General features: G+C 42.2%; 1 protein-coding gene across 1 annotated transcript; it reads left to right on the forward strand.

Annotated features, from left to right (window-relative positions):
- Window positions 1-10,539: 10,539 nt before the first annotated feature.
- On the forward strand, window positions 10,540-12,633 carry LOC147961053 (tyrosine N-monooxygenase-like). The gene is made up of 2 exons (XM_087535149.1): window positions 10,540-11,514; window positions 11,902-12,633. The coding sequence occupies exons 1-2, from the start codon at window positions 10,540-10,542 to the stop codon at window positions 12,535-12,537; spliced, it is 1,611 nt and encodes a 536-aa protein (XP_087391275.1). The 3' UTR covers window positions 12,538-12,633.
- Window positions 12,634-12,937: the final 304 nt, after the last annotated feature.

Raw genomic sequence — 12,937 nt, forward strand, 5'->3', positions numbered from 1 at the left:
CTAGTGCAAGTTCCCTCAACAATACTAACATAATTGGATCACATAACTATCCCTCAACATGCAACAAAGAGTCACTCCAAATGCACTAATAGCGGAGAACGAACAAAGAGATTATGGTAGGCTACGAAACCACCTCAAAGTTATTCTTTCCAATCAATCCGTTGGGCTATTCCTATAAGTGTCACAAACAGTCCTGGAGTTCATACTAGAATAACACCTTAAGACACAAATCAACCAAAACCCCAATGTCACCTAGATACTCCAATGTCACCTCAAGTATCCGTGTGTATGATTATGCGATATGCATCACATAATCTCAGATTCATCTATTCAACCAACACATATAACCTCAAAGAGTGCCCCAAAGTTCCTACCGGAGAATCACGACGAAAACGTGTGCCAACCCCTATGCATAGGTTCATGGGCGGAACCAGCAAGTTGATCGCCAAAACATACATCAAGTGAATCACGTGGTATCCCATTGTCACCACAGATACGCACGGCAAGACATACATCAAGTGTTCTCTAATCTTTAAAGACTTAATCCGATAAGATAAATTCAAAGGGGAAACTCAACCCATTACAAGAGAGTAGAGGGGGGGAAACATAAGATCCAACTATAATAGCAAAGCTTGCGATACATCAAGATCGTATCATCTCAAGAACACGAGAGAGAGAGAGATCAAACACATAGCTACTGGTACATACCCTCAGCCCCGAGGTTGAACTACTCCCTCCTCGTCATGGAGAGCACCAGGATGATGAAGATGGCCACCGGAGAGGGATTGCCCCCTCTGGCAGGTTGCCGGAACGGGTCTAGTTTGGCTTTCGGAGGCTACGGAGGCTTGTGGCGGCGGATCTCCCGATCTATTGTGCTCTCGGATGTTTTCAGGGTATATGGAGATATATAGGCGAAAGAAGTACGTTAGGGGGGCCACGAGGGGCCCACGAGGGTGGAGGGCGCGCCAGGGGGGTGGACGCACCCCCCCTACCACGTGGCCTCCTCAAAGCTTCCCTTACGTGCACTTCAAGTCTTCTGGGCTTCTTTCCTTCCAAAAATGGGTTCCGTGAAGTTTCAGGTCAATTGGACTCCGTTTGGTTTTCCTTTTCTTCGAAACCCTAAAACAAGGTAAAAACAGAAACTGGCACTTAGCTCTGGGTTAATAGGTTAGTCCCAAAAAATGATATAAAAGTGTATAATAAAGCCCATAAACATCCAAAACAGTAGATAATATAGCATGGAGCAATCAAAAATTATAGATACGTTGGAGACGTATCAGCGTCCCCAAGCTTAATTCCTGCTCGTCCTCGAGTAGGTAAATGATAAAAACAAAATTTTTGATGCGGCGTGCTACTTCGCATAATTTCAATGTAATTCTTCTTAATTGTGGCATGAATATTCATATCCGAAAGATTCAAGATAAAAGTTCATATTGACATAAAAATAATAATACTTCAAGCATACTAACTAAGCAATTATGTCTTCTCAAAATAACATGGCCAAAGAAGGTTCATCCCTACAAAATCATATAGTTTAGTCATGCTCCATTTTTGTCACACAAGAATGCTCTCATCATGCACAACTCCGATGACTAGCCAAGCAAATGTTTCATACTTTAGTAATCTCAAACCTATAGACTTTCACGCAATATATGAGCGCGAGCCATGGACATAGCACTATGGGTGGAATAGAATATAATGAGGGGGGTTATGTGGAGAAGACAAAAAAAGGAGAAAGTCTCACATCAACGAGGCTAATCAATGGGCTATGGAGATGCCCACCGATTGATGTTAATGCAAGGAGTAGGGATTGCCATGCAACGGATGCACTAGAGCTATAAATGTATGAAAGGTCAACAAAAGAAACTAGTGGGTGTGCATCCAACTTGCTTTCTCACGAAGACCTAGGGCACTTGAGGAGGCCCATCGTTGGAATATACAATCCAAGCTCTATAATGAAAAATTCCCACTAGTATATGAAAGTGATAACATGAGAGACTCTCTACTATGAAGATCATGGTGCTACTTTGAAGCACAAGTGTGGTAAAGGATAGTAACATTGTCCCTTCTCTCTTTTTGTCTCATTTTTTTGCCTTTTCCCTTTTTTTTCCTCACTTGGGACAATGCTCTAGAAAATGATGATCATCACACTTCTATTTATTTACAACTCAATGATTACAACTCAATACTAGAACAAAGATGACTCTATATGAATGCCTCCGGCGGTGTACCGGGATTGCGATGAATCAAGAGTGACATGTATGAAAAATTATGAACGGTGGCTTTGCCACAAATACGATGTCAACTACATGATCATGCAAAGCAATATGACAATGATGATGCGTGTCATAATAAACGAAACGGTGGAAAGTTGCATGGCAATATATCTCGGAATGGCTATGGAAATGCCATAATAGGTAGGTATGGTGGCTGTTTTGAGGAAGATATAAGGAGGTTTATGTGTGAAAGAGCGTATCATATCACGGGGTTTGGATGCAATGGCGAAGTTTGCGCCAACTCTCAATGTGAGAAAGGGCAATGCACAGTACCGAAGAGGCTAGCAAGGATGGAAGGGTGAGAGTGCGTATAATCCATGGACTCGACATTAGTCATAAAGAACTCACATACTTATTGCAAAAATCTAAAAGTCATAAAAAACCTCGGCACTACCCGCATGCTCCTAGGGGGATAGATTGGTAGGAAAAGACCATCGCTCGTCCCCGAGCGCCACTCATAAGGAAGACAATCAAATAACACCTCATGTTTCAAATTTGTTGCATAACGCTTACCATACGTGCATGCTACGGGACTTGCAAACCTCAACACAAGTATTTCTCAATTTCACAACTATTCAACTAGCACGACTTTGATATTATTACCTCCATGTCTCAAAACAATCATCAAGCATCAAACTTCTCTTAGTATTCAAAACACTCATAAGAAAATTTTACTAATCTCGAATACCTAGCATATTAGGATTTTAAGAAAATTACCATGCCATTTAAGACTCTCAAAAATAATCTAAGTGAACCATGAGAGTTCATCTATTTCTTCAAAATAAAACTACCACCGTGCTCTAAAAGATATAAGTGAAGCACTAGAGCATCGACAAACTACTCCGAAAGATATAAGTGAAGATCAATGAGTAGTTGAATAATTATGCAACTATGTGAAAACTCTCTAACATTTAAGAATTTCAGATATTGGTATTTTATAAAAACATCAAGCAAAATTAAAGAAAATAAAATGACGCTCCAAGCAAAACACATATCATGTGGTAAATAAAAATATAGCTCCAAGTAAAGTTACCGATGAACGAAGACGAAAGAGGGGATGCCTTCCAGGGCATCCCCAAGCTTAGGCTCTTGGTTGTCCTTGAATATTTCCTTGGGGTGCCTTGGGCATCCCCAAGCTTAGGCTCTTGCCACTCCTTATTCCATAGTCCATCGAATCCTTACCCAAAACTTGAAAACTTCACAACACAAAGCTTAAGAGAAAACTCGTAGGCTCCATTAGTATAAGAAAATAAATCACCACTTCAAGGTACTGTAATGAACTCATTCTTTATTTATATTGGTGTTAAACTTACTGTATTTCAACTTCTCTATGGTTTATAAACTATTTTACTAGCCATAGATTCATCAAAATAAGTAAACAACACACGAAAAACAGAATCTGTCAAAAACAGAACAGTCTGTAGTAATCTGGATCGAACGTATACTTATGGAAGTCATAAAATTCTAAAATAAATTGCTGGACCTGAGGAATTTATCTATTAATCATCTACCAAAATAATTAACTAAATATCACTCTCCAAATAAAAATGGCAGCAATTCTCATGAGCGCTAAAGTTTCTGTTTTTTACAGCATGATCGCAAAGACTTCCCCCAAGTCTTCCCAAAGGTTCTACTTGGCACAAACACTAATTAAAAGAATAAAACCACATCTAAACAGAGGCCAGAGGAATTATTTATTACTAAACAAGAGGCAAAAGAAAAGAACAAAAATAAAATTGGGTTGCCTCCCAACAAGCGCTATCGTTTAATGCCCCTTAGCTAGGCATGATGTTTTCAATGATGCTCACATAAAAGATAAGAATTGTAACGTAAAGAGAGCATCATGAAGAATATGACTAGCACATTTAAGTCTAACCCACTTCCTATGCATAGGGATTTTGTGAGAAAACAATTTGTGGAACAAGAGTCATCTTGCATAGGAACGTAAAACAAGCATAGCTTCAAGATTTTCAACACATAGAGAGGAAACCTGATATTATTGCAATTCCTACAAGCATATGTTCCTCCTTCATAATAATTTTCAGTAGTATCATGAATGGATTCTACAATATAACCAGCACCTAAAGCATTCTTTTCATGATCTACAAGCATAGAAAATTTACTACTCTCCACATAAGCAAAATTCTTCTCATGAATAATAGTGGGGGCAAACTCAACAAAATAATTATCATGTGAGGCATAATCCAATTGAAAACTAAAATCATGATGACAAGTTTCATGGATATCAGTATTCTTTATAGCATACCAGTCATCACAATAATCATCATAGATAGCAACTTTGTTCTCATAATCAATTGGAACCTCCTCCGGAATAGTGGATTCATCACAAAATAAAGTCATGACCTCTCCAAATCCACTTTCATCAATATAATCATCATAAATAGGAGGCATGCTTTCATCATAATAAATTTGCTCATCAAAACTTGGGGGACAAAAAAATATCATCTTCATCAAACATAGCTTCCCCAAGCTTGTGGCTTTGCATATCATTAGCACCATGGATATTCAAGGGATTCATACTAACAACATTGCAATCATGCTCATCATTCAAATATTTAGTGCCAAATATTCTAATGCATTCTTCTTCTAGAACTTGAGCACAATTATCGGAATCCTTATTTTCACGATAGATATTAAAAAGATGAATCATATGAGGTAAATTCAATTCCATTTTTTATAGTTTTCTTTTAATAACTAAATTAGTGATAAAACAAGAAACTAAAAGACTCTATTGCAAGATCTAAAGATATACCTTCAGGCACTCACCTCCCCGGCAAAGGCGCCAAAAAAGAGCTTGATGTCTACTACACAACCTTCTTCTTGTAGACGTTGTTGGGCCTCCAAGTCCAGAGGTTTGTAGGACAGTAGCAAATTTCCCTCAGGTGGATGACCTAAGGTTTATCAATCCGTAGGAGGCGTAGGATGAAGATGGTCTCTCTCAAGCAACCCTGCAACCAAATAACAAAGAGTCTCTTGTGTCCCCAACACACCCAATATAATGGTAAATTGTATAGGTGCACTAGTTCGGCAAAGAGATGGTGATACAAGTGGTATATTGATAGTAGATAAAGGTTTTTGTAATCTGAAATTATAAAAACAGCAAGGTAACTAATGATAAAAGTGAGCACAAACGGTATTGCAATGCGTTGAAACAAGGCCTAGGGTTCATGCTTTCGCTAGTCCAAGTTCCCTCAGCAATACTAACATAATTGGATCACATAACTATCCCTCAACATGCAACAAAGAGTCACTCCAAAGTCACTAATAGCGGAGAACGAACAAAGAGATTATGGTAGGCTACGAAACCACCTCAAAGTTATTCTTTCCAATCAATCCGTTGGGCTATTCCTATAAGTGTCACAAACAGCCCTAGAGTTTGTACTAGAATAACACCTTAAGGCACAAATCAACCAAAACCCTAATTTCACCTAGATACTCCAATGTCACCTCAAGTATCTGTGGGTATGATTATACGATGTGCATCACACAATCCCAGATTCATCTATTCAACCAACACATATAACCTCAAAGAGTGCCCCAAAGTTCCTACCGGAGAATCACGACGAAAACGTGTGCCAACCCCTATGCATAGGTTCATGGGCGGAACCCGCAAGTTGATCACCAAAACATACATCAAGTGAATCATGTGGTATCCCAGTGTCACCACAGATACGCACGGCAAGACATACATCAAGTGTTCTCAAATTTTTAAAGACTCAATCCGATAAGACAACTTCAAAGGGGAAACTCAATCATTACAAGAGAGTGGAGGGGGAGAAACATAAGATCCAACTATAATAGCAAAGCTCGCGATACATCAAGATCGTATCATCTCAAGAACACGAGAGAGAGAGATCAAACACATAGCTACTGGTACATACCCTCAGCCCCGAGGGAGAACTACTCCCTCCTCATCATGGAGAGCACCGGGATGATGAAGATGGCCACCGGAGAGGGATTGCCCCCTCTGGCAGGGTGCCGGAACGGGTCTAGATTGGCTTTCGGTGGCTACGGAGGCTTCTGGCGGCGGAACTCCCGATCTATTGTGCTCTCGGATGTTTTTAGGGTATATGGAGATATATAGGCAGAAGAAGTACGTCAGGGGGCACGAGGGGCCCACGAGGGTGGAGGGCGCGCCCAGGGGGGTGGGCGCGTCCCCCTACCTCGTGGCCTCCTAGAAGCTTCCCTTACGTGCACTTCTAATCTTCTGGGCTTCTTTCCTTCCAAAAATGGGTTCCATGAAGTTTCGGGTCAATTGGACTCCGTTTGGTTTTCCTTTTCTTCGAAACCCTAAAACAAGGTAAAAACAGAAACTGGCACTGGGCTCTGGGTTAATAGGTTAGTCCCAAAAATGATATAAAAGTGTATAATAAAGCCCATAAACATCGAAAACAGTAGATAATATAGCATGGAGCAATCAAAAATTATAGATACGTTGGAGACGTATCACCCGCACGTCCCCTGGCCACCGGCGATAGCGCCCACCCCTCCCCCGTCGCCTGGGCAGGCTACGGCCTCTCGCATGGGCGCCACACCCATGCGCCCTTTAGCCCACACCCGTTATTGGCCATGCGCCACTGACCTATGGCTCCCACGTCCCATCTACTAAAATAAAAAATGATTTACAAAAATAATAATAAATATAATTAATAAATTAGATTTAATTAAACTAATTAAAGTTAATTAGCCTAATAGCCTAATTAGAATAAATTAACTAGTTAGTTAACTAAACAGTCAATGACAGGGGCCCCACCCCCTGTTGACCAGTCAAATGTTGACTGGTCAACTAAGACCCCCTGGCCCATCTGTCAGCCTCTGGTACACTTCCGTGTACGCAGAGCTGGGTACACGTAGCAATATTTTATTTAATTTTGAATTAATAATAATTTTAGAATATTGTTTAGACTTTGAAAATTCATAGAAAATAAACCGTATCTTGGATGAAAATGTTTTCTACATGAAAGTTGCTCAGAACGACGAGACGAATCCGCATACGCTGTCCATTCATCCGCCACATGCCCCTAGCATAGCGAACATCGAACATTTCCCCTTCGGTTCGTTTTTCCGAAAATGTCTAACTTTGGAAAAACTTTCTCAGATGTTTTTCCTCTTCGCCGATATCGCGTAGTACTGCGTTAGAACACGCCTAGTGCTGCTTATTGTCATGTCATGCATCTGTGTGCCTTATATTTACTTTTTCTTCCGCCTCTTCTCTCTGATAGACCCCGAGAAGAAGAAGAAGAAGAAGAAGAAGAACTATGGAAGCTATTGTGAAGGCACGAAAGGAAGCAAACGAGGTGAGGATGATGACAAGGAGCCAAGAAGCGGCGGCCGAGGAGAGGAGGGTGGCTGCCGATGAGAGGAAGGTGGCATTGGAGGAGAGGATATTGGCAAGGGAGGAGCGATCGAGTTTATTGAAATGGGAGAAGCACTTGTTCTTCATGGACACATCTAAACTTGATGAAAGGCAAAAGGAGTACATCATTCTTTCCCCTGAAGAATCTTGGTCCAAAAAAGAGCCATGGCCATGGGAGGCATGGGAGCTACCAATGGGAGGCATAGGTGACATGGGTGGCATGGGTGGCTTCGGAGCTACCATGGGAGGCATGAGAGCACCTACGGGAGGCATGGGTGGCTTCGGAGATACCATGGGAGGTATTGGTGGCTTCGAAGCTACCATGGGAGGCATGCGTTTTGGGTCTCTCATGGGAGGCATGGGAGCACCTCCAGGTGACATGGGTGGACGCATGTCTTCCGGTGTACCTCACATACCTTCGTATTATCCCGTTGGAGATCTTGCGAACACCATCTGATGTCCCGATAATGAGGCGACGCTTGAAAATGAAGAGGAGGAGGAAGAATCATCTTCGGTTGAGGAGGAAGAATCGGAGGAAGAAGAGGACGATGATGAGTGATGTGGCATAATTGTTGATGTGCCATTTGTTTGTGCAAACTTTTATTTGTCTTGAACTTGGTTGGGTGATTTTGAACTATGCCGTGCAAGTGAACAATGCTATATATGTCTTTGTTTTGCACATTTATTTAATGTTTAAAACACCATCATATTGTCAAATGGACATGTGGAAATCATATTTGCAAGCGCCGGCTGCTCGCGCGCGCTGTAATTTTGCGCGCCTTCTGGAGCTGCTCGCGCGTGCCATATTTTACAGCGGCTGCTCGAGCTAGCGCCCTGCTTCATGCAAAAAATGCTATTTCAGCGTTGTAAAAAAGTTTTTGCGCGTCGTGCGGTTGCGCGCCAATTAGAGATGCTCTTAGAGTCGTGTTTTTACGGCCCCTCTGTGATGCCCTATTCTGCAAGAACTTGGTGTTGCGGTCGCCCCTCTGGCTGCTGCATCACTTCTTCCCTGTCATAGAGCTCATGCTGGTCTTCTTCAAGCCACACCGAACCGAAGTTAGTATGTATGTGCTTAGTTTTGCAAGCACATCTTTTAAGCAGCTATAGGAAGGTCCACTGTTCCCTGCGTCGTGCATGCATGTCCCATGCATGATGTAGCAGCGGTGTCCTATACAACGCGTAGGTCGCCCGCTAGCAACATAGCACCACCCCCCCCCCCACCCCCGCCGGGCTCCTCGTTATTTTGCCATCGGTTTTTGGAAGGTTCTAGAACCTTCCCGAACCGGTTTTTTTTATGTTTTCTATACTAGTTTTTCATTTTTCTTTTCTTTTCTTATTTTTGTTCTTTTTTCCTTTTTCCTTTTTAATTTTTCCTTTTCTTTTTATTTTCTCTTTTCTTACTCTTCACTTTTTGACTATTTTGGCATTTTGTATTTTTGAATTCGTTAACACCTTTATTTCATTGAATTCTAAAAATGTTCAACCATGTAAAAAATGTTCACCGAATTGAATTTTTTGTTCATTAGATTTAAAATATGTTCATAAAAATTCAGAATTTGTTCATCGAACTAAAAAATGTTCATTAGATTCTTTTTCTGTTCATTGTTTTCAAAAAATGTTCATCACATTCAAAATTTGTTCACCGAATTACAAATTTGTTCATCAAATTCAAATTGTGTTCATAATTTTTTCAAAAAATGTTCTTGAATACAAGTTTTGTTCATCAAATTAAAAAAAAGTTCATAGAATGCCAATTTTTTTATCGATGTTCAAAATATGTTCATCAAATTCAAAAAATATCCATTCCTTTGAAATCACGAACATTTTTTGAATTCAAGAAATATTTTGGAATTTGGTGAACATTTTTTAATTCTGTCAGCATTTATCATTTCGCGAACATTTTTTCCAAATCATGAACAATTTTCGAATTTACAAACATTTCACAAGTTGTAACTTTATTGAAATCCCGAATTGGTCTTACAATGGAAAATAATTTAAAAAAAGGAAAAAAAAAGATGCTTCTGCTTTCCCTGCACACACATGGGCCAGCCCATGAGGCAGCGCGGGGAGCACGGAGTACGCACTCCGTCGTTCGCTGGCGCGTACAGCGCTAAATAGGAGGTCTCGATAGCATCTCATTGAATCCCGGATGCATGGTCCGACCATCTCTTCAAACCGGAAGCTGCCCATATGGTCAATCATCCTGGCATGTGAAATACTTTTGGAAAGACAATTATGGCTAGTTTTGGATAAGTACTCTCGAAAATCTACAAATAGGAGATGTTTTGTTCTATTTGATTATGTTTGGATAGGCAATCATTATTATTAATATCATCCTTCATATCTAGATAAACTGAGACAATCTATAAATAGAATATTTTTTCTTCTGTTTTGATTACGTTTGGATAGACAATTATTACTATTAGTATCAGCCTTCGTATCTAGATAAATATAAGGCAATCTATAAATAGAAGCTTTTTTTGTTTTGACTATGTTTGGATAGACAATTTATTATTATTAGTATCAGCCTTCATATCTAAATAAATCTAAGACAATCTACAAATAGATGATTTTTCATTCTGTATACAGTTATTATTATTAGTATCAGCATAAATACATTTGAAATGCCATGTGATAAATGATCCACACATAAGGAATGAATATTTTCCATGGAATATATCTAGACATGTTTTAGTGTTAGATACGTAGATACCTTCGTATCTAATAAATCTGAGCCAGTTTTTTGGGACCGAGGTAACATATAAAGAGGGGTCTCGCCCTCATGGGCAGAGCAGCACAGAGATCAAAGTTGGCTTCCCTACGCACCGATAACAAGGGAAGCTACCTCGCAAGCCTGTGTACACTCAGCAAGCAGCAGTGTCCATAATGCTGGCTTGGTGCTGCTTTGTTGTGTCCCAGCTGCTCATCATAATAACGCTCATATACCTTGTCATGACCAAGAGCAAGGTCTGCGGTGGCACGTGCTCATCGGCGATGGTGCTGCTTCCACTTCCGTCGGGGCCATGGCCGTGGCCACTGGTGGGTAGCCTGCCCGAGATGGTGCTCAACAAGCCGGCGTTCCGTTGGATCCATCGCGTGATGAAGGATATGGGCACCGACATCGCCTGCTTCCGCCTCGGCGGCGTCCACGTCATCCCAATCACATGTCCCAAGATCGCAAGGGAGGTGCTCAAGAAGCAGGACAAAAACTTCTCGTTCCGCCCACTCACCTTCGCCTCCGGCACCATCAGCAGCGGGTACAAGGACGCCGTGCTCTCGCCGTTCGGCGACCAGTGGATGAAGATGCGCAAGGTGCTCACCTCTGAGATCATCTGCCCCTCCCGTCACAAGTGGCTCCACGACAAGCGCGCCGACGAAGCTGACAACTTGACGCGCTACGTCTACAACCTCACCGCCGGGGGGTCGTTATCTTCAACATCGGGACTAGCCAACGTCAATGTCAGGCACGTCGCGCGGCATTACTGCGGCAACGTTATCCGTCGGCTTGTCTTCGGCCAACGGTCCTTCGGGGAGCCTCAGCTGGACGGCGGGCCGGGGCCGATGGAGGTGGAGCACATGGACGCTTCCTTCGCCCTCCTAGGGTTCACCTTCGCGTTTTGCATCAGCGACTACCTCCCGTTTCTACTTGGCCTAGATCTCGACGGCCACGAGAAAATTATAAAGGAGGCCAACACAAAAGTGGATAGACTGCACGACGTGGTCATCGAAGAGCGTTGGAGGCAGTGGAACAGCGGCGAGAGGCAGGACGGGGTCCAGGACTTCCTTGACGTTCTCATCACGCTTGCCGACGGTGACGGCAAGACGTTGCTCGGCATCGATGAGGTCAAAGCACAGTCCAAGGTAAGCAAAATATTAATTAATGAGAAACTTTAAGACGGTTCATGGGCCTAGAATGAATTTTGTGACCAATTGCCTCATAGTCCTAAAAGGTACTAATACGTCATCCATGAGAAAAGGTAATAACTAACAAGATTACATACTAGATCTTATAGCTCATACTATTAAATACTAGATCTTATATTGTATTTTGCAGGTGTTAGAAAAGGGAACAATAGAATAAGAAATTATGAATTAATAGTTTAAACATAGCATTATTGTAATTTTCTACCATTTTGATGTGATTTCAACTTAAACTGTATTTAAAATTCCAATTATTCAATGTAATCTCTCTTTATGCAAAGGTATAAATTGTAACAACTTACATTTATCTCCATGGAATGCATGCAGGGCATAATATTAGCGGCCATAGATAACCCGTCAAACGCAGTGGAGTGGGCGCGGCCGGAGATGGTGAACAACCCAAAATTGCTGGCCAAGGCAGTGGAGGAGATGGACCGGGTGGTTGGTCGCGAGCGACTGGTGCAAGAGTCAGACATCATGCAGCTCAACTATCTCAAGGCGTGCATACGTGAGGCATTTCGCCTCCACCCAATCGCTCCCTTCAACTTGCCGCATGTCGCGATTGCCGACACCATTGTTGCGGGCTACCGCGTGCCCAATGGTAGCAACGTCATCCTCAGCCGGCTGGCCCTGGGCCGGAACCCCACCGTCTGGGATGAACCGCTCCACTTCAAGCCAGAGCGCCATATGGGAGACAACATCAATGTAGTGCTTACCGAGAGCGAATTGCGGTTCATCTCCTTCAGCACCGGACGGCGAGGATGCATCGCGGCCTCACTAGGAACAACCATGAGTGTCATGCTCTTTGGCAGGCTCCTGCAAGGCTTCACCTGGACCAAACCGGCTGGGGTGTCGGCCATCAATCTCAGCGAGTCCAAGCACAACCTCTTCATAGAGAAGCCGCTAGTGCTACATGTTGAGCCACGTCTTCCAGTGCACCTCTACCCTCTCATGCACTTTTGAGAAAATAACGAGCTATGAATCACCAATATGGCAAGTATGCTAGCTATTTTTTTATGAATCTATACTTACTAATAAAGGAAGGAGATATTCTTTTTTCCGTCCCGCTTTGTTTCGTTCCACTTCGATTGATTTTTCACGTATGCTAGCTATTTTGGTTTTGTCTGTTTCACGTACAAGCGAGCCGGCTTCTTTCATGCGCCACTGGATTGTCCTATGCTTGTCCAAAGCATTGGAACAGCACGTGCTAGCCAAACAACCACCCATCTAATATTAATTTTGGACAAATAGAGATGAAATGTATACAAGATGATGCTCTTTTTATCACCAACGAAGGATGAAAGTAGGTCGGCGCATATAGGGCAACTCCGTTTGAGTTGTTTCTTCCGGCCCAAGTCCCAGG

Source organism: Triticum urartu, chromosome 7A (genome assembly GCF_056163025.1).
Source record: "Triticum urartu cultivar PI428250 chromosome 7A, HENAU_Tu73, whole genome shotgun sequence".
Lineage (NCBI taxonomy): Eukaryota > Viridiplantae > Streptophyta > Magnoliopsida > Poales > Poaceae > Triticum > Triticum urartu.